Genomic DNA, 24,506 nt, shown 5'->3' with positions numbered 1-24,506 from the left:
TAATTTTACACATGCAAATGAAATAATCATCCAAAAAAAAGTGATAATCTCAACAATGACTTATGAAATTTATTTGAATTTAAAAGGATATTATTTGACCATTTTAAACAAATTTAAAGGATCGAGGAACAATAAATTAAGGTTTAATTGTGAACAGTATACTCTCAAAATGCTTGAATATTTGAAATAAAAATATAAATAGAGAGAGTATAGTAAATACTTAGCTTAGATATCGTGTCAGTGGGCTCCAAAATAGTTGATTGGACAACACAAAATATGCATACAATAATTTAATTAATTTACAACTGGTAAACAAGAATTGTATAAAACGAAGACTTCGCTCATGATTTGTGGGAGGCGAGTCCCAATGGTGACGAAGCAATGTTTCCACTCATTGCTCCAAAGAACTGGCCATCTAAAAAAAATTCTTCAAGGGGATTGTTAAAAATAAAATATGCACTTTTAAAAGCTTTATTTTATATATATATATATATATAATTTTTAATGATTAAACTTTAAAGTATAAGCTTTGGCCTTTTAAAAGAAAACAAAATTTTTTATAAAAATAATAGATATTTTAGAAAACTAAAATTTAACTAGAATTTGATTTTTTATTTATATTTTTTTAAATAAATTAAAGAAAAGCTTTAATCAAAGCTTTATTACAAAGCTAAAATTTTAAGCTTTTTAATCTAAAGCTCAAAAAAAGTTTTCTTGTGGTTAGCTGGCTGCCGACTACCACCATTTTTTTAAATAAAATTTAATAAATATATAAATAAGAAAGAAAAAGGCTTTCATATATATATATATATATATATATATAAAGTAAGCTTTAATTAATCTTAGTAGCAGGGCTTTAACCATAGCTTTGTAAAGAAGCTTATTAAAAGCTCTTATATATATTTATATATATATAATTTTATTTCTTTTAAAAGCTTTTAAGTAAAGCTTGTTACATAAAGTTTATTAAAGCTTTAGTATTAAAGCTTAACAAAGCATATTTGCCAACATAAGCTTTATTATTTAAAGCTTACAAAGCTTTTTTATTAATATAAGCTTTATTAGTAAAAGCTTATAAAAGTTTAATGGGGCAACTAATTGGCGCAGTTAATCTGGACAAAAGGACACCCACATGAGGAAGGAGAGAGATGAAATTTAGTTGTACGCTGTTACCGCCGGATGGAGACGTCGCTTGCCCGTGAAGGGAAAAAAACAATGCTGCCCGTTAAAGGAGAAAGGGAAGGAAAGAATAAAATATATATATATATATATATATATAACATAATTTTTAATCTTGTTCACAAACTTTTTCATTCAGTGCATAAATTGAGAGAGAAAAGAGGATTTAATAAATTGGGTGAAAAATAAATCAAGGGAGCCCCTCATTCCATCCATGATGGAATTCTTGACGTTGCAGTAGTTTAGCAATCTGGTATGGCTCTCCATGTCCTCTCCTTGCTCTTTCAATCCGTACGAATAGATTATGAAGAGGATTAGTATTGAGAAAGGTGGTTTTGTGGTTTTGGAAAACCCACTAATGGTTTTCCACCTAGTTTTACCCTTTGGGCAATAGATTGATGGAGATTGGTTATCCAATGGTCAAAAACAAGCTTTCTTTCAACCATGCATAAACATAAATCCATAAACGTGTTCTTCTTCAATTCAAATCCAAAAAATTTACCAAAATCACCTCTGTTTTTGTCTCTTTCACCTCTTTGTCCACAAGTTTTTGACCGCCTTCAAGAAGATTAAATTAAACCAAAGCTCTGATACCACTGTCATCACGGGACCCTTTAATCTTCTTGAAGAAATAATTAAAAACTCATAAAATATATCAAAAGTTAAAACAAAGACTTGAATTTAATTGAAAATTCAAATCACATAGCATAACATAAGACAAGAGAGAAAGAATAACATCACCATCAAGACAAGATTCGGTGCAATCTCCCCCCCCCCCCATGTCGTGTAGCTCCACTTCCACGACATGAGTATTTAGAGAATTTTATTTCATAAAAATAGCCCAAGGAGATAATAATAGGAGCGTAAAATTGGGCTTCCTTTTTCCACTTTTGGGGTATTGCTTTACACATTTTTAACCATATGAAATCTCCTAAGGTTTGTACATATAAAAACCTTTGTCCCAAATAAAATTGCTAGTGGCCCTTATTACATAAAATGACTATGTGCACATTTACACCTATACATTAATCTTGTGCCCAATTGTATATTCCATTAAACTGAATCCTGCACAAATTAAATTAAACATATTTTTGTAAGATTATTAATTCATTAAAATTATGAATAAATATATACCTTTAACAGTCCTCCCGTTTGAGGAAGCAATTGTCCTCAATTGCGTAAAAGAAAATGCTACAATAACAAAAACAAATCTCGTGCGACACCAAAATTGGTGATGCTCGCACCATCATCAAATCACAAAAAATAAAAAATAATATGATATAGACAAGATCCCTTATGTGTGACACACACACATTGCTCATCACCAATTTCGGTAAACATGTCCCAATATGATACATTGATATAGGCACAAACACAGCATATATTCACCACTTGTTTCACTATGATTAGAGTATCACTATGTACACATCATCTAGCATGGTGTGAGCTACCACTTGTTACACTCTAATGAGTATGGCACATATGTTGCATAAACCACTTGTTTCACTTTGACCGTGTGCAGTTGTAAAGCATAGTCCACTTGTTTCACTTTGACCGTGTGCAGTTGTAATTGTGCAGTTGTAAAGCATAGTCCACTTGTTTCACTACTTGACCACAATACAGTTATCAAGCATGGCACTACTTGTTACACTTTAACAACATACACCCGTCAAGCATGGTCTCAAGCTATGCCAATACCACAAGGTAGTCAGTATGTAATGTGGAGTCACCCACGATACCAATTCAATAGTGTCTAGGCATCCCGGTACAACTAAAGGATGGACATTATGTAACATCCCTCCTCCTTGGATAAGCAACTGACCTCAAATGCTTGTTTGCTTATGCCAGCAAAGGAGATCAATTGTCATATACTATATAAATTCAAGTATGTTTCCTAACATAATACATTATATCAAGGACTTCTATGTGTAATAAATTTTAGTGTCCCATACCACCAGAAATTATCCCACACAGATGTAGAGATAAGTATGCATCGAAATCCTTCACACAGGATTAATCTCATGTCCCATACCACAAGATTAATACATAGTGAAAAATTCATAAAGTATAATTCAAGATGGATGGGCCAGTTCCTTTAAGAAGTTCTACTTTTGATGCATAAAAACTCTCCTTGAGTTTACCAAAAAGTGTTAAATAATCAAATGCAATAAATATGTTACCTCAAGAGTCTGAGTAGTCGTCGTGGTATTCTTCTTCTTCATCTTCATCGATCATATTGAGTCTTGGAAGGTGTTTGAGTCACCGTTTGAAAGATAAACTTATATAGAAATATTGGAAAATTTATTTACTAAGCTATGAAGGATAGGAACTTACCTTGTTACAAAATACATCATTAAAGGTCACAAATATCGCAAGTATATATATGTTTTAATTATGAAAAATAGAGGGACTTACTTGGGAATGATGGAATCATTCTAAAAAAGAAATGCTATATGGTACCAAACAAATTAAATGTAGTTCCAGGATTCATACATCTCGAATTAATTAGTGTCAATTTTAAACACGCAAAGTAATTAATGAATGGGTTGAATACGTACTCACATGATGTCGGGGAAGCACATCCACATGATAAAATGTTCGAAAAACAAATATAGATATATCTAATGCAGTTATTAATCATAGATAAGAAAAATTACCTCAAGGTGTGATGAGTTGACAATAAACAATAAAAGTGGTGTTCAAATATCACAAAAATATGAAAACCCTTGAACTTTTGCACATTGTTGTGGCTATCCTCAAAATATTGTGATCTCTGTATCACAAAATAATTAGACTCGAACAAAGGATTTAGGGTCTCTTCCAAGCCTTGAGACAAGGTCTTACTCCCAAAAGCTAAAGCTTTTTGAGGTTTTCAACAAAAGCTTTCTTTTCCTTTTTATGGATTTTTCTAGCATGCAAACTATATTTTCTAGATAATTTTTAATTAAAAACTAGGAAATAAACATTGAAATAATTAATTTTACACACGCAAATGAAATAATCATCTTTAAAAAAAGTGATAATCTCAACAATGACTTATGAAATTTGTTTGGATTTAAAAGGATACTGTTTGACCATTTTAAACAAATTTCAAGGATCGAGGAACAATAAATTAAGGTTTAATTGGAAACAATATACTCTCAAAATGCTTGAATATTTGAAATAAAAATATAAATAGAGAGAGTATAGTAAATACTTAGCTTAGATATCGTGTCGATGGCTCCAAAATAGTTGATTGGACAACACAAAATATGCATGCAATAATTTAATTAATTTACAACTGGTAAGCAGTAATCGTAAAAACGAAGACTTAGCTAATGATTTGTGGGAGCCGAGTCTCGATGGTGACGAAGTAATGTTTCTTGTCATTGCTCCAAAGAACTGGCCATCTAAAAAAAGTTCTTCAAGGGGATTGTAAAAAACAAAATATGCACTTTTAAAGCTTTAATTATATATATATATATATATATATATATATATATATATATATTAAACCTTTAATGATTAAACTTTAAAGTATAAGCTTTGGCCTTTTAAAAGAAAATAATTTTTTTATGAAAATAATAGAGATCTTAGAAAACTAAAGTTTACCTGGATTCTGATTTATTTATTTATATTTTTAAATAAATAAAAGAAAAGCTTTATTACAAAGCTAAAATTTTAAGCTTTTTAATCTAAAGCTCAAAAAAAAGTTTTCTTGTGGGGCTAGCTGTTGTCGACTGCCACCATTTTTTAAAATAAAATTTATATATATATATATATGTATATGTATATTTATATATATATAAACTAAGCTTTAATTAATCTTAGTAGTAGGGTTTTAACCATAGCTTCATAAAGAAACTTATTAAAAGCTCTTATATATATATATATATATATATATATATGTATGTATGTATGTATATATATATATATATATATATATATATATATATATATATATATATATATATATATATGTAATTTTATTTCTTTTAAAAGCTTTAAGTAAAAGCTTTTAAGTAAAGCTTGTTACATAAAGTTTTTGAAAGCTTTAGTATTAAAGCTTAACAAAGCATTTTTGCCAACATAAGCTTTAATATTTAAGGCTTACAAAGCTTTTTATTAATATAAGCTTTATTAGTAAAAGCTTATAAAACTTTTATGGGCCAACTAATCGGCGCAGTGAATCTGGATAGAAGGATGCCTGCGTGAGGAAGGAGAGAGATAAAATTTAGTCGTGCGCTGCTGCCGCGGGATAGAGACGTCGCTTGCCCGTGAAGGAAAAAAAACGCTACCGCCCGTTAAAGGAGAAAGGGGAGGAAAGAATTATATATATATATATATATATATATATATATATATATATATATAACATAATTTTTAAGCTTGTTCACAAACTTTTGCATTCAGTGCATAATCTGAGAGAGAAAAGAGAAATTAATAAATTGGGTGAAAAATAAATCAAGGAAGCCCCTCATCCGTCCATGATGGAATTCTTGACGTTGTAGTAGTTTAGCAATCTGGCTATGGCTCTCCATACTCCTCTCCGTGCTCTTTCAATCCGTACAAACAGATCATGAAGAGGATTAGTATTGAGGAAGGTGGTTTTGTGGTTTTGAAAAAGCACTAATGGTTTTCCACCTAGTTTTACCCTTTGGTCAATAGATTGATGGAGATTGGTTATCCAATGGTCAAAAACAAGCTTTCTTTCAACCATGCATAAACATAAATCCATAAACGTGTTCTTCTTCAATTTAAATCCAAAAAAATTACCAAAATCACCTCTGTTTTTGTCTCTTTCACCTCTTTGTCCACAAGTTTTTGACCGCCTTCAAGAAGATTAAATTAAACCTAAGCTCTGATACCACTGTCACGGGACCCTTTAATCTTCTTAAAGAAATAATTAAAAACTCATAAAATATATCAAAAGTTAAAACAAAGACTTGAATTTAATTGAAAAATCAAATCACATAGCATAACATAAGACAAGAGAGAAAGAATAACATCACCATCAAGACAAGATTGGGTGCAATTCCCCCCCCCCCATGTCGTGTAACTCCACTTCCACGACATGAGTATTTAGAGAATTTTATTTCATAAAAATAGCCCAAAGAGCTAAGAATAGGTGAGTACAAATTGGGCTTCCTTTTTCCACTTTTGGGGTATTGCTTTATACATTTTTTACCATATGAAATCTCCTAAGGTTTGTACATATAAAAACCTTTGCCCCAAATGAAATTGTTGGTGGGCCTTGTTACATAAAATGACTATGTGCACATTTACACCTATACATTAATCTTGTGCCCACTTGCATATTCCATTAAACTGAATCCTGCACAAATTAAACTAAACATATTTTCGTAAGATTATTAATTCATTAAAATTATGAATAAATATATACTTGTAACATGAAAAGCTCTAGCTTGATTAATAGCCTCCTAAAAGCTTGACTAAAGAGAATCAAGAAAAGCTCCAGCATTAAATTTCCTCCTAAACGCTTGACTAAAAAGAAACAAGAAAAGCTTTAGCTTGTGCTATACACATAATTGCCTCCTAAAATCTTGATGAGAATGAAGGGAATCATGAAAAAACCATGCACTTTTTTTCAACTTTTATCACATGGGAAAATGACCTAGCTTTTAGCTACACACGTCATGGTTGGAACCCACTTAGGGCCTTTACCCATGTGTGTAGTTGAGGAGTATGTTGCTACAAAAAGTATCCTTCTTACAATGGGCTATTCCCACTTGGTGTTAATTCAAAAGGAACACGAAATCAACTCCATGGTTCCCAAAGGGATGGTAGAATGGAGACGCACACTAGCTTTAGGAGTGGTAATGATGTACTATACCTTTGGGGTCTCAACTAGATCATTGGAAGGTAAAAGCATAGAATCATGGCTTTGGTGGAGTTACATGGCTATGGGAACATTAGAATGTCCCATAGAGGTTCGATTTATAGGAGCAGGGGAACATGTGAAAGAAAGTGGCACAATGTGTGGAGTACTTTCTCAAGTGTGCTGATTTTGGCACAACATGAGAAAAGGTCGATAGAGGAGTTCACTTTATATATATATATATCGTATGAATGTTGAGAGATTTTTGGTCTAGAGGAGAAAGGTAGGAGATAGCCATGGTTTGAATTACTTTCAACATGTAAGGAATATATTTCTAAGTAGCCTTGTAATGTTTACACCTACACAATTGGCTGCAAATGTTGGAGATTGTGACGATGAACTTAGGCCCATTACACATCGCCATAGCCCTGCCTGCCCATGCTGATGTGGTGAGGGTATCCACCGCCCATAATTCATGGGCAGGCAATCCCCACCGTCCACGAATAACTTCTAGTAGGTATATATATCCACATTCTAATATATTCTACTCGATAAACCAATGTCGCCGACCAATGAAATTGTTGATCGTTGACTGTCTCTGCCGGAGGCGCCGTAGGTGATCGTCATTATCATCGAGAGACGGGATTGCTTTGGTTTTGACGGATCCATCTCCTGCTCAGTGCAGACGTTGTGCGCGCGCGCGCGCACACTCACTCTCTCTCTCTGTCTTTCTTTCTTTCCTCTGATCTTGGGCTGTGGCGAGGACAGCACGGACCCTTGAAGTGGACCGACTCGCCAGGTACACACCAGAGCCACAGCCACCAAGCCTCAAGGTCAGGTTTTCTCTTATAAATCATATTGTCAGACAGGAAATTCGTCGCCATAACTCATCTGTGCAAATTGTTGAAGAGAACACCCCTTGCTTGCATCGCCATAGCCACACCAGGTCAGGTACTCTTCTTGTCAGTCAGCATTCAGGGAGAAAAGCCCTAACTTTTATCAGAGCAAGGTAAATTCTTTTTAATTTTGTGGAGAGCAAACATATCTTAGCTCACATTGAAGCCGATCAATCACCCCTTTCCATAGCCAGCAAGGTCAGGGACAAACCTTCACCTCTGGTCAGAGCTTCTCCGTTCGATGTATGGCCACCATGGTCGGCAACAGAAAAGAGCAGGGATGGAAGGCTGCCATCCAGAGCATGCTTCCTCCTGGAATGCCACTCCCTGACGAAGAAGCTCTAGAGTATTCATTTGCAACTGTTTACACTGGTCCTCGCCCCCCCGATGTGCCCAAGGCAGAGCATCTAAGCAGCAGGCCCTTCTCTGCTCGGGCTGTCGTTGGTCTACACAGCCCTTCTTCGCATCCAACTCCTCAAGTGGTTGTGGATACATCTCTTGAAAATTCAAGTAGAGAGACTCCCGAAGGCTTCCCTTTTGATACCTCAAATTCAGCCATAACCATAGGTTCTGTTGTCTCTGAGCAGTTGTCCAACCCTTCGCAAAACCAGGCTTCGCCAGAAGCGCAGGATGTAGTTGCAGATTCACCTTCTTTGGCTGCAAGGAGCGTGTCTGTGAATGACATGTTTGCTTCCTTTCACCTAGAAACAGTAGAAGTCCTGCCCTACTCTGGACAAGAGGACCACATTTCAACCAGGTCAGATTTCAGGTTTTCTGGGCGGCAGTCATTTCACACCAGCAATGGCAGCACTAATGGGTTCTCACGAGAATTGCAGGATCAAACCACGATAGATTCCAATCTCTCCAACAACCAGCAAAGGAGAAAGGGAGAATGCCACCAGTGCTCGAAAGGAAACAGAATGCAGGAGAAAGAGACATGCTTGGTTTGCAATGCGAAATACTGCATCAGCTGTGTGGTGAAAGCAATGGGATCAATGCCAGAAGGTAGGAAGTGTGTCAGATGCATAGGTCAGCCCATTGATGAGTTAAGACGGCCAAATTTAGGGAAGCCATCAAGATTGCTTAACCGTTTTCTAAGCACTCTGGAAGTACAGCAAATAATGAAGGCGGAAAGAGAATGCTTAGCCAATCAACTCCGCCCGGAACAACTATATGTAAATGGCAAACACCTAAATGCCAAAGAGTTAGCAGAATTGCTTGGATGTAGCAATCCTCCATCCAAGCTGAAACCAGGAAGATATTGGTATGACGGTCAATGTGGCTATTGGGGGAAGGTGTGGCTCTACTTCTACTTCATGGTTTGTACAGAGCTCTGAGCATTTCAGCTGAAAGTTTCTAATGGAAAAGCCTTTTTTGTAGGAAGGGGAGAAACCTGACAAGATGATTACTGCTTCTCTGAATGTTGGTGGTAAGCTAGATGAGAAGGCCAGTGCTGGGAATACAGAAGTGTACATAAATGGGCGAGAGATAACCAGAATAGAGTTACAAATGCTGAAGGTGATTTGCTACTCTGCTGTTTGTGGTTGAGAAATATTTTTTGCGCTGTGTGTATGTGTGTGTGTGTGTGTGTGTGTGTGTGTGTGTGTGTCTGTCTCTGTCACTCTTCTTCATAGGAGTGTTGAGGAATGCTGAGTCCTTCTTTTCATATTTTAGTTTGCAGGTGTACAGTGCCTTCGTCAAACATGCTTATGGGTCTATCCTGATGGAGCCTATCAGGAAGAGGGTCAGAACTACCACCCTGGCAATATTTGGGGAAAGGTAAAAGCTAACTTTTAGAGCAGGTTCAGGCTCAGCGTTTTTCAATACTGGTATTATGTATAGAAGGTTCTATGCTTATCTCAAAGAACTTTATAACAAGCATGTGTAGACTTTCCTTTGTTGTAATTGAACTGGCTGTGAAACTCATTTTGTAACCAGATATGTTCTGCCTTTCTAAGGCATAGAGGTCTGGTAGATCAGCTCATATGGGTAGCGATAAGTGACTTGTCCAATTGTGTATGAATCTTGTGGTGCTTCTTTGGCAGGCCACAGCAAGGTTTTTATATCCTTTATTTTCATTGCCAACGGGGAAGTCCAATACTATTACATCTGAACCGTCCAGATCGGTACCTGCATACCTTGATCAAAAGAAGACTTACAAAATTCTACTCCTAGGGCATGCTGGTTGTGGGACAAGTACCATTTTTAAGCAGGTAATTACACCAAAAAGCCATCGATTTTTTGGTTAATCTCAACCAGGAATTTCTGCAAAGCTATTCGTATTTGTGTATGGAGCTTAATCAAGGTGTGGGGAAGAGTCTGCAGGGAGAATTTGAAGTAAGCAATTAATCAGTCGAGGCTGAGCATTTAGGGTTTAGCAGGCTGCTCTGACCTGTTTGAAGAGCTGAACAAATATTGTCGTTCTTGGGGGTGGTGTGAGGGGCTGGGGATGTCAGCCTTTAGTGTGTGCTCTTCAATACATTTGAATATCATGTGGAGATGCTACAGTTGTTGCTATGTTTTGTTTTGTTTTTTTCTTTTTTTGGGGTGGTGGCTATATTTTGAACAGGCCAAGATTTTGTATGGAGAGCAGTTCACTTCAAAAGAGTTGCAGGATATAAAGTCGATGATACAAGGTAACATCTATAAGTATATCACCATACTTTTGGAAGCACGTGAGCGCTTTGAGGATGAGGAAAATCCAACAAAAATGAGTTTGGACGAGACCATGCTGTCAACGTTGGCACCATCACAATCAGGTATTTAGTTCTCTTTTTTGTCTTGATTGTTCTAACTAGCACAATCTTTATTTGAGGCTGATTTAGAAAATTAACAGAGTTAACTTAGCAGAGAGTAAATACTCTACATGTTTGCCTTCTTTCTCATACTAGAGACCTTTAGCTTCTAAATCACCCCTTGCCTGGTGGCTGCCATGTACTCACACCATTAATTGTGCTTTGATATAGTTCTTTAGAGGTCTAGGGGTTTACCCCTTGGTTTAGATACCCTTGAAAAGAGCCTCATCATCTGCCACCCTTCTTGCATAAGTGTACGTGTTAACTTTTTTGTTGTATCTTGGGTATTCCTTAGTGATTTAGTTGCGTGTAGCTTTTCCTTCTCTAACGCTACTGCTTTTGAAGCTATGAGTTGAGATCCATACATTATCTTAAATAGGCACTCTTGTATTGGTAATTATTCTTTGCACAACAAGTGTACCTCATAAAGCATATCTTCAATGATCTGATTGTCCTTATTTGTGTGATTGTTTGCTAGATGGTTAGTGGTACCTTCAAAATGGACTGCCAAACTTACCATCATGGTGACATGGGAGTCTTCACATTTCTCTTTGTTAAAATAGGATTAGGCTTTTCTGTTGATCAAACTTCTTCTATCGAGACTTATTGATAGTTTTAGAGACTCGATCTGGTCTTCATTATCTTCTTTGTTATGGATGACCAGTCCTATTGATAAAATTTGGCAGACCCAATTGGATATTTTAGAGGGGAGAGAAAGATCACTGGCCTACGGGCGTTTATATTTGTGTATACCTGGCCTGCATGGGGGAGTATAGTTTTCTGCTGAATGTGTTATGACATGTGTTACATCCCTAACTGGGCTCAAGCCAGCGTTAATCAAGGGTTGAGGACCTGTAGTTAAGGAGATATGCTAACCCAGGATCCGCTATGGCTGAAGGGTTACAGCTTAGCCAGGCATAGGGGCTAATAAGACCTGCTCAGGACGCTAAGGGCGAGCAAGGTTGAGGTCTAGATTGGCCTAGGGTGAGTTTACACTAATTAGGGGCTAATAATAGCAAGAAGCTTATTAATAGATAAAGCAAGATGCTAGATATAGCTTGGTTACTAGTATATAAGGAGGTATCCTCATGGTAGATACGTCTCCAAGGCGAGCCAAGAGTAGCTGTAGGTAGGCATGCGGTGGTATGGACACCAGGGGGTGCTTTAGGGGCTTGGTTGACTCCGTGCAATCTAGACCTCAGGCTTGGGGGTGATTCCAGAACGGGACCTATGGCTGGGAGGAGAGTTGTTAGCCGAATTCTATTGCGGTCGTCATCAGCAGGACTTGACGTGAGTTGCTCATAGGGTTTCCAGATATGTGGACCTTACATTGATATCAGAGCCTAACCTGATGGTACGAGGCTTGAGAAACTACAAGAGGAGTGATTTTGGCACCAAGCTCTACTAATCTAGCCAAGGCGCAGGTGCGGGAACGCGCCCGGGATGGAAGGGGAAAAGCTCGGCTAGAGAGAGGTAAGATGGTGCTACTCTGAGACCCTAGCATGCTGTCCCAAGGATTTACTGGTCTGTTAGCAGACTGTTTGGAGTGTATGTGGGACCTAAGGGGCTGTAGAGGTCCTCACGAAGGGCTGTGTACACGAAGAACTGTATATACAATGTATACAGGGGCTGGACAGCATCACACGATGCCATGGACATGGAGTCCAAGCCATGAGAGTTTCCAGGAGGCTGGCTGTACTGTATGGGCAGACCTGTGTGGTCCGCACACTGCATGGACAGGTTACTGTATGTGACCGTACAGCTGGAGCAGATGAGTATGGCTGACTCTATGGATGGGTGAGCTTGGGACGGGTGTGGATGCGGCCAGTAGAGGGGCGACCAGCTCGCTTTGGAGAAAAGAAAGGGGAGAAGAGAGCTGCACATGCTGGAGATAGCTTCCTTTACCATCGAGTGGGTAAAGAAGCTAGCTGTGGTAGGTCGAGGCTCCTGTGGCTGAGGTATAGGTGGCTGCTGTGGGGCGTAGTATAGGCCCTCTGCATATGTGTGCCATGTCTGTGGGTCTGCAATGGGTGTCGGTGTCCGGGGCTCTCTGAAGTGCCGCCATGAGATAGGGCTATCTCTACTCATGAAGAAATGAAAGATCTCTAGCTCCTGTATCTCTGCGAAGGCCTTTTGCGGCGAGTAAGTCTCCTCATCTCTCTCCTCGACTCCTGCTCTGTGATGGCTCCCAAGGCTCGCTATATGCGGAGCCGTGAGTATAGGGCTCTGCACTCGTCATCATACCATCTGTTTTGGGGCATAGTCCCAGATCTCGCAGGCTCTCCTGAGTGGACACGATGTGGGAAGCTTTGTAATGCAGCCGTGTGTAGGAGTGATGCCAGCTGGGCTGTAATAGTATCCATAGGTGCCAGGGGATCCATGAGTAGGAGCCCATCCTCTACTCTGCCAGTGTATATGTTTGCCATGTCATGTGAAGTAGATGGTAGTGTGTGGCGTCGGTATGTGGGGGGCTGGTGATACTGGTGATCCGGCTAGTGAAAATGCCAAGTATGTATGATCTGCCCCAATAGGACGAGGTGGGATGGAGAATGAGGTGACAAGCTGTGATGCCTCCACCAAAGATCCCATAATGTAGTCCACCACCGTGCCTCCGGTCCGTGTATGACCCCCATGTGGGAAGCATGTCAGCCCTTCTGATCCCTTCCACTGTAGCATCCCGTTATAAATAACGAGACGATGCCTGCCTGCCATGTCATGTGAAGTAGATGGTAGTGTGTGGCGTCGGTATGTGGGGGGCTGGTGATACTGGTGATCCGGCTAGTGAAAATGCCAAGTATGTATGATCTGCCCCATTAGGACGAGGTGGGATGGAGAATGAGGTGACAAGCTGTGATGCCTCCAAAGATCCCATAATGTAGTCCACCACCGTGCCTCCGGTCGGTGTATGACCCCCATGTGGGAAGCATGTCAGCCCTCCTGATCCCGGCCACTGTAGCATCCCGTTATAAATAACCATAGTCACAGGGGACGGAGGGGACGGCAGCTTGGAACGCGGGGACGGCGTTTCGGGACGCATCAGCAACGGGGACGGACGGGGACGGACGGACGTCCCCCATGGCACGTTTCTCACAGGGGACGGCGACGGGGACGGCGCAGGGACGGGGACGCCGGTCGGGGACGGCACTGTGAGGGAACGGCAGAGAGCTGTTGCTCGCCTTTTTTTGTCGTTGCGCCTGCCGTTTTTTGCCTTGGCCCTTGCCACTCTCTTGCCTTGAGGTTTGGCATTTAGGCTTGAGCTTTGGGGCCTTGGGCCTTGGCCCTTGAGGCTTGGCCCTTGCCTCTCTCTCTCTCACTTGCCCTTGCCTCTCTCTTGCCTATCTAATATCTATATAAGAATAAGGCTGCAAGGCTACAAACATGGAGTTTAGCGTAAACGGCCCTTCGGACCCCCTGCAGAGAGGGGCTCACGCCCCCCTCCGCACCTTCCCCCAAGTAGGCTGGTGTGAAACTGCGCGCCGCAACGGCCCCAAAATTTACAGCCCATATGCAGTAGGTGTATAATAACTCACCGCATATGCATGTAGCCTGGTTGGCAGTGTGCCAACCTTCTCCAGAATCGTCTCATGCTATCTGGCCACAATCGGCCACCATCCGGTGTTTAAACCGGGACCTATCAGGTGACCCGTGCTACTCATAAATGCCTTCTCCTCATATACGGGGGACTCACAAAGTAGAGTTAGCCGGTGCCTGCGTAGTTACCTGAGGGTGGAAAAACTAAAAAAAAAAAAAGCATTTTTTGAGTGCCGTTCCCTCCTCCGTCCCCGTTCCCTACTTATGGCCGTCCCCCGTCCCCGTCCCCGTCCCCGTCCCCCGTTACCGTCCCCCGTTCCTTGTGACTATGTAAATAACGAGACGATGCCTGGCTCCCAACTCTAGTAAGTGGTCCCCATAATGTCCTCTGTCTGGTCCAGTGTCCTGATGCTCGACTAGCCCCTATCTCCTCTAGATCCACAAGGTGGAGGATCTCCATGTCATCATAGTCATACACCTCACACTGTCTGCTCTGTGTGTGGGCATTGAAGTCACCCGTAAGAAATACTTCCCCTAGTGTAGAATAATGCATAATCTCCTCTGACAGACAAGTGTATGGTGAGGCTCCTGTCTCCTCCTCCTGTGGCATGTCCTTTGTAATGACATAGGAGGATCCTGATGGAGGAAAGTAACATAGGGCTATGTATATAACCCTGTCCTGTGAGAGCTGTAAGCTGATCCACATGTATCTGGCCTCTAGATCCTGTGCTACCACTCTCAGTCTCCCTTGTAGCTCCCGTCTGAATAGAACTGCTACTCCCCTCGACAGAGTTAGAGCGCAACAGAGAATCCTGTTTCAGCGAAACAAACCCTAATTTCAAGAGCAAGAAACATGGGGAACCCTAAAAAGATTGAAACCCTAATTTCGCCCAGCACTGTAGGTGGCCAAATCCCGATTTTCAGGTCAAAAAGCATGATAAAAACCCTAATTCATCACTATGAAGAGAGAGAAAGAAAGTTATATTAACATCTTCAAAAGACCCAAAGGGTCTATGAGACCAAAATGATGTGTACATAGTGTCCATGAAATCTCCTAATGGATGAAAAGAGAGAGACGGTAAGCCATTCCCTAATTCATCACTGTAAAGGGAGAGAGAGAGAGGGTAAGCCATTCCCAAAGTGGTACATGCAACTTTTGGATTGAGGAGAATCTCTGGCCATCAAGGATGCACCTTAGGATGTTTGTAGATCCATAAGGATAGAGGAGAAAAACAGAGCACGGGAGAATCTTTTGAACTATGCCCTTATTTGAGAGGTAATTAAGATTAAGGAGCCTACCACCCTTGTTGAAGCACAAGGAGACCCGAATTGGCGGCAACCATGCAAGCAAAATATGACTCTGTTCTCAAAACCCACACTTGGGGATCTCGTAGATCAGACTTCAAGATGCAAGATAACTAACACTTAGTAGGTTTATAAAGCAAATATAGGTTTGATGGTACAAAAGCACAAGGTAGAGCTAGTTGCCAAAGGTTTTGGATAGGTGGAAGGTTTTGATTTTCCACGAGACTTTTACTTCTACAACCAGGTTGGTCACAATCTGCACCGTCCTGCATTAACAATGCAAGGGGGTAGCATGTTCTACAAATGGACGTAAAATCTTCTTTCCTCAATGGAGGAGGTATATGTGGAGCAGCCACTAAGGTTCATGGTTTTCGATTCTAGAAGAAAAGTTTGCAGGTTATAGAACGCACTCTATGGGTTGTTACAACCCCATGGATCTCCTAAATTCAAAGCACGAGTGATTAGTACAAACCCCCTAAGAGGGGTGCAAGCTAGCTCACCTCCCAACCGTAGGTTCTATACTTGAAACCACCCCTTGACTTCCATAGATCCATGCTAGTCCTTTGGCATGTCGATCTATGCTCTACCACATATGTGGTTGGAGTCTTGGCCAAACTCTGACCAAAAGTGAGGCTACAACAACAATAATCCATGGTTCACTTATATAGTGCCCACCGCTGCTATAAATAACCAAACTGTTATAAATAGCCAATACACATGGATTTATTAATAATAACCTTAGCCACCTATATTAGCGTGCTTTCTCCTAATCCTAGGGCTTCCCTAACCTTGTTGGATTCGGCCCATTAATATGAGGATTAGTAACGAGGTACATAACGTACTTACCCTCCTTAGACGTTTCCACTCTTGGAAACAAAATCTGTCCAAGAAAGAAAACCGGAGAACCTATGCTATAAACTAGCATCCGTCTCCCAAGTCGAGTCTTGGAACATAAGATAAGTCCTCAAACTCAAGAAACTCCTAAGGAATCACAATGCTATCCTCAGCTCCCAACATCTCTTTCAGTCTATTGACATGAAAGACTGGGCAACATGGGAAACTTAAAACTACATCTGACAATTGACTCCATGATCTGGTTCACATGTCTAATCTCTCCACTCATGACTCTGTTACAGGAACTAGCTAGATCTCCAGCCACTGTCTGTCACCAATTGGCCGACCATTTGGTCCATCTCCAGTTTTGTGTCTCGTTCACTTGAGGCCAGGCCGGTGTCTCATGTGAAGTGTCATGTGCATCATAGATGCCATGGACATTCTCAGGGCTAGATCCAGAAGAGGCAGCCAGATAAAGAGTAGAACCAGGATGATAGAGCACAAAGCACTGATGGCAGTGTAAACTGGAGCAGGACTTGGAGCAAGGCATGGATCGGATGGCTGCCGGCTGCAGGACAGGTGGTGCTGGCTGCCAGAAAGGCTGTCGGCTGACGTCAGCAGTGTGTGAGCAGCAGGCGAATCATGATCAAGGAGTATAACCAGTCGGCTGCATTAAAGGGGCATTAATGAATTTATGACTGGCCGACCAGCAGTCGGCCAGTTCCCCATGGAGTCCAAGGGCTTTAAATAGGTCCACTTGCTCATTGTTCTAGGTATTCACTCCCTCTAGGGTTGTGAGTCATTAGGGGTCCCATAGGGGACTGTTTTGGTGAGTTACCACCTTTTTATGTAAGGCAGCTCATGGCTGCAGATTTAGGTACCTTTTTGTACCATAGAATATACTGAATTTCCAGCACTTCTCTCTCTCTCTCTCTCTCTACTCTCTCTCTATATCTGCGTTTTGCATCAGATGGTTTCCAAGAGTGTTTAGGGCTGAAAGAAGACTCCCAGAGCTTCCACGTGTTACATTGGTATCAGAGCATCAGGCTCAGCAAGGCTAAACGCTGATTCAGTCCCATATGATGGTGTACAGGTCCAAGGTACAGGAAAGTACACGGATTTGAAGCCCAAGTCAAGAACACAGATCGGGAAGAACTCCCAAGAGGTTTGTTGGTGGTGTTCCATAGTGCCAGATGGGGATTGCAGTTCCGTGAGCCAGATAGGTTCTCAGGCAACGGTCCCAAGGGAGGTTTATCCGCCAAGGGTGATGTGAGAGTGCCAGACTCAGTTCCCAAGAAAGAAGACCAAGACGGTGTTTAGAGTCAGGGCAGGAATGGATTGTGGACTAGAGGGAAAACAGATGCATAGATCTTCATCAGAGACAGAGTGGTTTGGAGAACAGGCCGGGTTTTTAGAGAAAAAAGGTTGCCAGGGATGGATGATGACAGAGGGACTTCGGGGCAGGATTGGGATGATGACAGTCATCCAAGAGCAGGTTGGAATCCCGTTATCAAGTTTAACAGAGGGGGATGTCATGTGTATCATAGATGCCATGGACATTCTCAGGGCTAGATCCAGAAGAGGCAGCCAGATAAAGAGTAGAACCAGGATGATAGAGCACAGAGCACTGATGGCAGTGTAAACTGGAGCAGGACTTGGAGCAAGGCATGGATCAGATGGCTGTCAGCTGCAGGACAGGTGGTGCTGGTTGCTAGAAAGGCTGTCGGCTGACGTCAACAGTGTGTGAGCAGCAGGCGAATCATGATCAAGGAGTATAACGAGTCGGCTACGTTAAAGGGGCATTAATGAATTTATGACTGGCCGACGAGCAATCGGCCAGTTCCCCATGGAGTCCAAGGGCTATAAATAGGTCCACTTGCTCATTGTTCTAGGTATTCACTCCCTCTAGGGGTGTGAGTCATTAGGGGTCCCATAGGGGACTGTTTTGGTGAGTTACCACCTTTTTATGTAAGGCAGCTCATGGCTGCAGATTTAGGTACCTTTTTGTACCATAGAATATACTGAATTTCCAGCACTCTCTCTCTATATCTGCGTTTTGCATCAGATGGTTTCCAAGAGTGTTTAGGGCTGAAAGAAGACTCCCAGAGCTTCCGCGTGTTACATGAAGAGGCTAGTATTTTTGCTTAACATGGACGGGAGCCAGACTGGTGCGACCCGTGTGTTAGCAGGATGGTGTCATATGGACGGGAGCCAGACTGGTGCCACCCGTGTATGACCTGGAATGTGTTCTATCCATGGGATTGTCACGCCATGGAAGAGCCAGTATTTGTGCCGTGTCTTGCCTATAGGACTCTCACTCCATAGGGAGGCTGGTGCCTGGAACTGTGTTTTACCTATGGGACTGTCACTCCATTGGAAGACCAGGATTTATGTTTTATGTCGTGCCATTTTTGTGCCCGACAGATATTTTGTACTTGTTCCATGAACGGGAGATATGTCCATGATACTATTTGCACATGCACTCATGTTTTGCATGTTTGAAACTGTTTTCGCATGACTTGTATTCTTGTGTTTGCCTGCTTGACGTGCCACTTACTGAGCGGGGACGCCTGCCAGTAAGTCGTGAAGTTTGCTCGGTCTTCTGATGAGTTTTGTTGCATGTGAACAGGTGGTAAGTGTATTGCACTTGTTGGTTTAATAGCTTTATTTCTAACCTTTCATTTTATAAGGTGATAAGTTCACACTCATTTAAAAGTGGGCACCCATTATGGGCACCCACATATGGGCCAAGGTGGGGAGCCACACTTAACCTTTTATGTGTGTGGGGGTGGGTGCATGGCCACCTACCCACACCACACCATGAAGCTGGCCGCCCCCATGCAAACGTGGGGAGCCGGCCAGCTGTGGTGGTGTACTCTTCTCCAATCTCTACAAAAGAGAGCGACCACCCTTCGTAAAAGGAGAACCGGCGATCGTCTCCTCCTCTTCAGGCTGCGCCATCTCCACCACCTCAGCAGCCAGCGGCTCCCTCTGTCCAGCAGGCTGCGCTTGTTCACCAGCTGGCTGCCCTCCACACTGTAGGTGGCGCAGGCTGCAGCTAGGTGTTCCCTTTCCTCTCCAGCAGGTGGCTGCCTCCTCTGTATAGCGGTTACTCCTCCACACCTCTTCCTCTACAGGTTGCAGCCCGGCGGTTTCAGCATCACAGCAGGCGGCTGCTCCTCCACGCATCTTTAGGCTGCGCCACTTTCTCCTCTTCAGACTGGTGGCTGTGCTCCTACAGCCAGGCGTCACCTCTCCAAAGGCGGCTGCTCTCCTCATCCTCCCCTTGCAGGCAGCCTGCTGTGCTCCTTTGTAGGCGGTTGCGTCTCCCTTCCATAGGTGGCATCTACCTTCTTCAGGTGGCTACACCTTCTCCACCGGCAGCTACTCCTCATCCTCCGCGACAGGCTGCTGTTGCGTCTCCCTTCCATAGGTGGCATCTACCTTCTTCAGGTGGCTACACCTTCTCCACCCTCATCCTCCTCGATAGGCTGCTGTGTCTTGGTGTCCACCACTAGTAGCTGCACACAAACACATCGGGTATTGGTCTTCCATCTGCGAGCTACAAGTAAGTGAATTCAGATTTAAGTAAAGAACTTTGTTGTAAATCTGATAAAGGATTCTCTCTACCGCTAACACCCGTTCGGTGCCGGGTAGTCCAAGCTTTTTGAGAACCACTGTCCGAAGGTGCCAAGACCGGGAGAGCCAGGCGTTAGTACGGGAGCGCCTGTTTGTGCGTGGTCCTCGAACACCAGTGGGGCGCTCTCCGCGGAGTCGAGTGAAGGCAGATACTGGACCACTCAAGTGGTCGCTCTCCTTCTAACATCTACTTCGAGCCTTTTGTTTGGTACTGTATTCATTTGTACATGGACATCATCTGGTTCATTGAACCCATGGAGCATTGTATTTGTTAAATACTCCCAATAATATATCATATATTGAGGGGGGGGTCGGCCCGTTTCGGCCCCAGTGCTGGTGTCCATCTATTTCATTTCAATTTTCAGTTGTTATTAAGTTGTTCATTTCAAATTGTGATATTAAGTTGTGCTATTACGCGTGTGGGTGTCCAACGGAGTCTATTCCCACTTGACGGGATCGGTTTTATTGGTATCAGAGCACGGTTGTTTCCCGCTTCTTAGTGGGGAAACGAACTTGTGTATTGGACACCCCGCTTCTTGCACACTTAACACAATGGATAGCCAAGGCCACCCTTTGGAAGTGCCTAATTCGAGGGGCCCATCAAGTGCCTTGCGTGGTTCTGATGCTCTACGAGGAAGGCACAAGCCCCTTGAAAGAGTAAATGATAGTGATTCAAAGGGACAACTGTCTCGAGGAAAGACAGTCATACAAGATGAAGAGCCTGATGCAATGAGGGCTGAATTGGAGCATATGAGAAAGCTTTTGCAGGCACAAGAGCAAGAGCCGAAATTTTTGCATGAAGATCCCCATGTGCAAAGTGCCATTGAAGCAAGGAAAGCCGATGCAATGGTAGATGTGACTTTTGAGTCCATGGCACGGGAAGTGGTCAAGAAACCAAGGGAGTTGGCACTTTCCTACCTCCTCCGCAAAGGTGACATCAAAGAGGGGGAAGACGGAGAGCTGAAATTCAGAAATCCACCTCGCTTGAAGCATGGAGATCCCGCATCTCAAAGGTTGAGGTCATTTATGCAAAAGGAAGAGGTGACAGTCACCTCTCGTCATGCATCTTCTCCACAAGGCACAAAGCCTGACAGGTATATGTATGCTAGTGCTCATGGAGGGCATGATGGTCACATGCATTCAAGACATGTATCCCATGGTAGGGGTGACAGGTCTGCCACTAGAAGAGCTTTGCCTTCTGAGTTGTCTCATGGAGAGACATTGCCTTATGCAGGAAAGTCACATGCATCTGATTCTCAAGTTCGTGGAGCACATGCCACCGTGCTTCATGAAACTTCCATGATGGCCCATGGAGCCCATGCAGATAGGGCTGCCCCGTTGGATAAGGGAAAAAGAAAAAGAGAGGACCATGAGCCTCATGCCAGAAAGCTCAAGGAATTTAAAGTAGGTGACAAGTTTGTTAAGTTTGATGTTTTTCATGGAGAGCATGATGCTTCCAAAGTGTTAGCATTTGTGGCACAATTTGACATTGCTTTTAGCGATGAGGACTTCACTGAGAAGTCTAAAGTACGCCATGCTAGCATGTTTTTGAAAGGGACCGCTGCTCATTGGTGGATCACTGAAAAGATCACCAAGGATCCCATTTGCACTTGGAAGGAGTTTAAGGACAGATTCTATGCTCAGTTTTTGCCACCAAATGCGGAGCAAACTCTCACCCAAAAGTGGGATAGACTTGAGCAAAGAGATAATGAAAGTGTGCAACAGTATGTCAACAAGTTTTGGAAAGTGTTGCTTGAGGTAACTCCTTTTGTGCAAATCACTAAGGATGAAAGAAAGAGGAAGTTTTGCTCCGGATTGCAACCAGCTTATCGTTCGGGCATTGAACTGCACACGAAACATACTTTGCAATAGCTCACAGCCTCTGCTCTTGCTACGGAGCAATTGGTGCTCAAAATTAAGCAGGATCAAGGCGGTTCAAAGAGGAAAGACAAGGCTGTCCCAAATGTGCAAAAAGGTGGACAACCACCTAAAAAGAACTTCCGGGAGACCCACAAGGGAGGTAAAGCTGAAAATACCTCATCTAAAGATCAGGGCCCAAAGAAGAACAAATTTGGCTTGACCCCGGAGCAAAGAGAGCAATATGCCAAGGACGGAAAATGTTTTTCTTGTGGCAGCAAAGAGCACATGTTTCGACAATGCCCTGACCGCAAACCTAAGCATGAGGACAAGCAGACCAAGGCTAATGTACATGCAGTTCCCGATGTGCAGGGAAACACAAATCATGATACAAAAGAGCGGATGGTATGCAAGGCTTGGGGTCAAATCAAGGATCAGCCCGCCTTATTCATGTTTGATGACTGTGCAACCGATAACTTCATCTCTATACAAACGGTTGCTTTGGGTATTGAGGTTGAGAACATGGGACTTCAGATTGAAGCCTAAGCTGCCTTTGTTGGTAAAGAGGTGCAGGTTACCCCATTGATAGGGAAGTTGCGCATACATATCAGGACTACCTTGATAATGAACATTTCTTAGTTGCACCACTAAATGGATGTGATGTATTTTTGGGCAAGCCATGGCATGATAGGCTTGAGCCCCGCAAAGAGTACAAGACCAACATGATTTCTTTTATGCATAAAGGCCGCATGCATTTCATTGATGCTGGCAAAGAAGGGGATTCCATCCCACTTGTATCTCACATCCAAATTAATAAAGCAATGAAAAAGAGTCTTTTTGCGTACTTGGTTTTTGTTCGTGATAGCATTGTACCAAGTCATCAAAATGTGGATGCTATGACTTATGATAGGCTGAATTTTCTTCATGCATTCAATGACTGTTTTGCTGATGCATTGCCAGGTGAATTACCTTCCCAACGGCCCGAAGATCATCGCATAGATCTTGTGCCAGGTAGTTCTCCACCTAACAAACCCGCATACCGAGTGAGTGCTGCACAAGAAGAAGAGATCATGAAGCAGGTAAATGAGCTTTTAGACAAAGGTTTGGTTCAGCCTAGTTCCTCACCTTATTGCTCTCCTGTGCTTCTTGTTCAAAAGAAAGACGGCTCATTCCGCATGTGTGTGGACTATAGAGCTTCAAATAAGCTTACCATCAAGAACAGATTCCCAATTCCGCGTATTGATGACATTTTGGATAAGCTTGATGGTTCGGCTTATTTCAGCCGACTTGATTTGAAGAGTGGTTATCACCAAATACGAGTGGTGCCACAAGATGTCCATAAAACTGCATTCAGGACAGCCTTTGGATTATATGAATTTTTGGTAATGCCTTTTGGTCTCACCAATGCTCTTGCCACATTTAATCGTATGATGGATAGGATATTCCGACCCCATCGCAAATTTATAGGAGTATTCTTTGATGATATCTTGGTTTTCTCCAAGAATGAGCAGGAACATAGAACTCATTTGGTCACAGTGTTCGAAGGGTTGCGGAAGCATAAACTTTTCATTAATGCCAAGAAAAGTGAGTTCTTTCTTTCAGAGATACATTATTTGGGATACATTGTATCCAAGGATGGAGTAACAATGGATCCTGCAAAGATAGAGACCATTCGGAATTGGCCAGAATTGCAAAACGTACATCAAGTACGTAGTTTTCTGGGATTATGTTCATATTATAGGCGTTTCATAAGGCATTTTGCTATGATAGCCACCCCTCTACATGATCTCACAAAGAAGAAAACCACTTTCAAATGGACTTCAAAAGAACAGGATGCCTTCTTGCAGCTCAAGCATGCTATCATATGTGGACCTGTATTGATTGTTCCTGATTTGCAAAGATCATTCGTAGTAAAATGTGATGCTTGTGGCGATTGTATAGGAGCTGTCCTAAATCAAGAAGGGCATGCAGTTGCATACGAGAGCCGTCGTTTGCATGATGTTGAGCTTCATATGGATATCTATGAGAAAGAGCTCTTGGCTGTAATTCATGCCTTAAAGATATGGAAACATTATCTTCTTGGGGCTGAATTTGTAGTCAAGACAGATCATCAAAGCTTGAGATACTTTCTATCTCAAACAAAGCTTTCGGAGAAGTAGATGAGAATGGCAAACTTTCTTTCTATGTTTCATTTTCAGATTGTGCATACTCCAGGAAAGAAAAATGTGGTGGCAGATGCATTATCTAGGAGGCCTTATGTGGCTACAGTCTCAGTGGCCTCTCATGGGGACTTATCTGCTATGCGAGATTTGTATCATTTGGATGCTGATGCCCACTACATGTATGATTGAGAGATATTTCTTTTGGCCAAGCATGCGTAAAGACATTGAGGCTTATGTACGTGCATGTATTACTTGCCAAAAGGTGAAATTTAACAGGCAAAAACCTCCGGGTTTGCTTCAGCCATTGCCTATTCTCTCACAACCTTGGGAAAGTATTACTATGGATTTTATTATGGACTTGCCTAGATCCCAGCATGGGAATGATGCTATTTGGACCATTGTGGACAGGTTTAGCAAGCAAGCTCATTTCTTGCCCATCAAGAAAACCATTAAAGTTGATCATATGGTAAAGCTTTTTCTTGCTAATATC

The 24,506-nt window shown here is 42.1% G+C and overlaps 1 protein-coding gene across 10 annotated transcripts in view; it reads left to right on the top strand.

Annotated features, from left to right (window-relative positions):
* Positions 1–7,501: 7,501 nt before the first annotated feature.
* The window catches only part of LOC147619720 (extra-large guanine nucleotide-binding protein 3-like), a 47,593-nt gene continuing 30,588 nt past the window's right edge, over positions 7,502–24,506 (top strand). For all 10 annotated transcript variants that reach the window (XM_086825551.1, XM_086825543.1, XM_086825549.1 and 7 more), the window contains exons 1-5: positions 7,502–9,188; positions 9,274–9,411; positions 9,568–9,672; positions 9,939–10,106; positions 10,463–10,652. In XM_086825551.1, the coding sequence (XP_086681677.1) occupies positions 8,139–9,188; positions 9,274–9,411; positions 9,568–9,672; positions 9,939–10,106; positions 10,463–10,652 (1,651 nt within the window). In that variant the 5' untranslated portion in view covers positions 7,502–8,138. The remainder of the gene's footprint in view (positions 9,189–9,273; positions 9,412–9,567; positions 9,673–9,938; positions 10,107–10,462; positions 10,653–24,506) is intronic.

The sequence above is a fragment of the Cibotium barometz genome, chromosome 32 (assembly GCF_041138505.1).
Source record: "Cibotium barometz isolate CiBa-2024 chromosome 32, ASM4113850v1, whole genome shotgun sequence".
Lineage (NCBI taxonomy): Eukaryota > Viridiplantae > Streptophyta > Polypodiopsida > Cyatheales > Cibotiaceae > Cibotium > Cibotium barometz.
The sequence above is the reverse complement of the archived record's forward strand: the minus strand, read 5'-3'. Positions and strand labels throughout refer to the sequence as shown.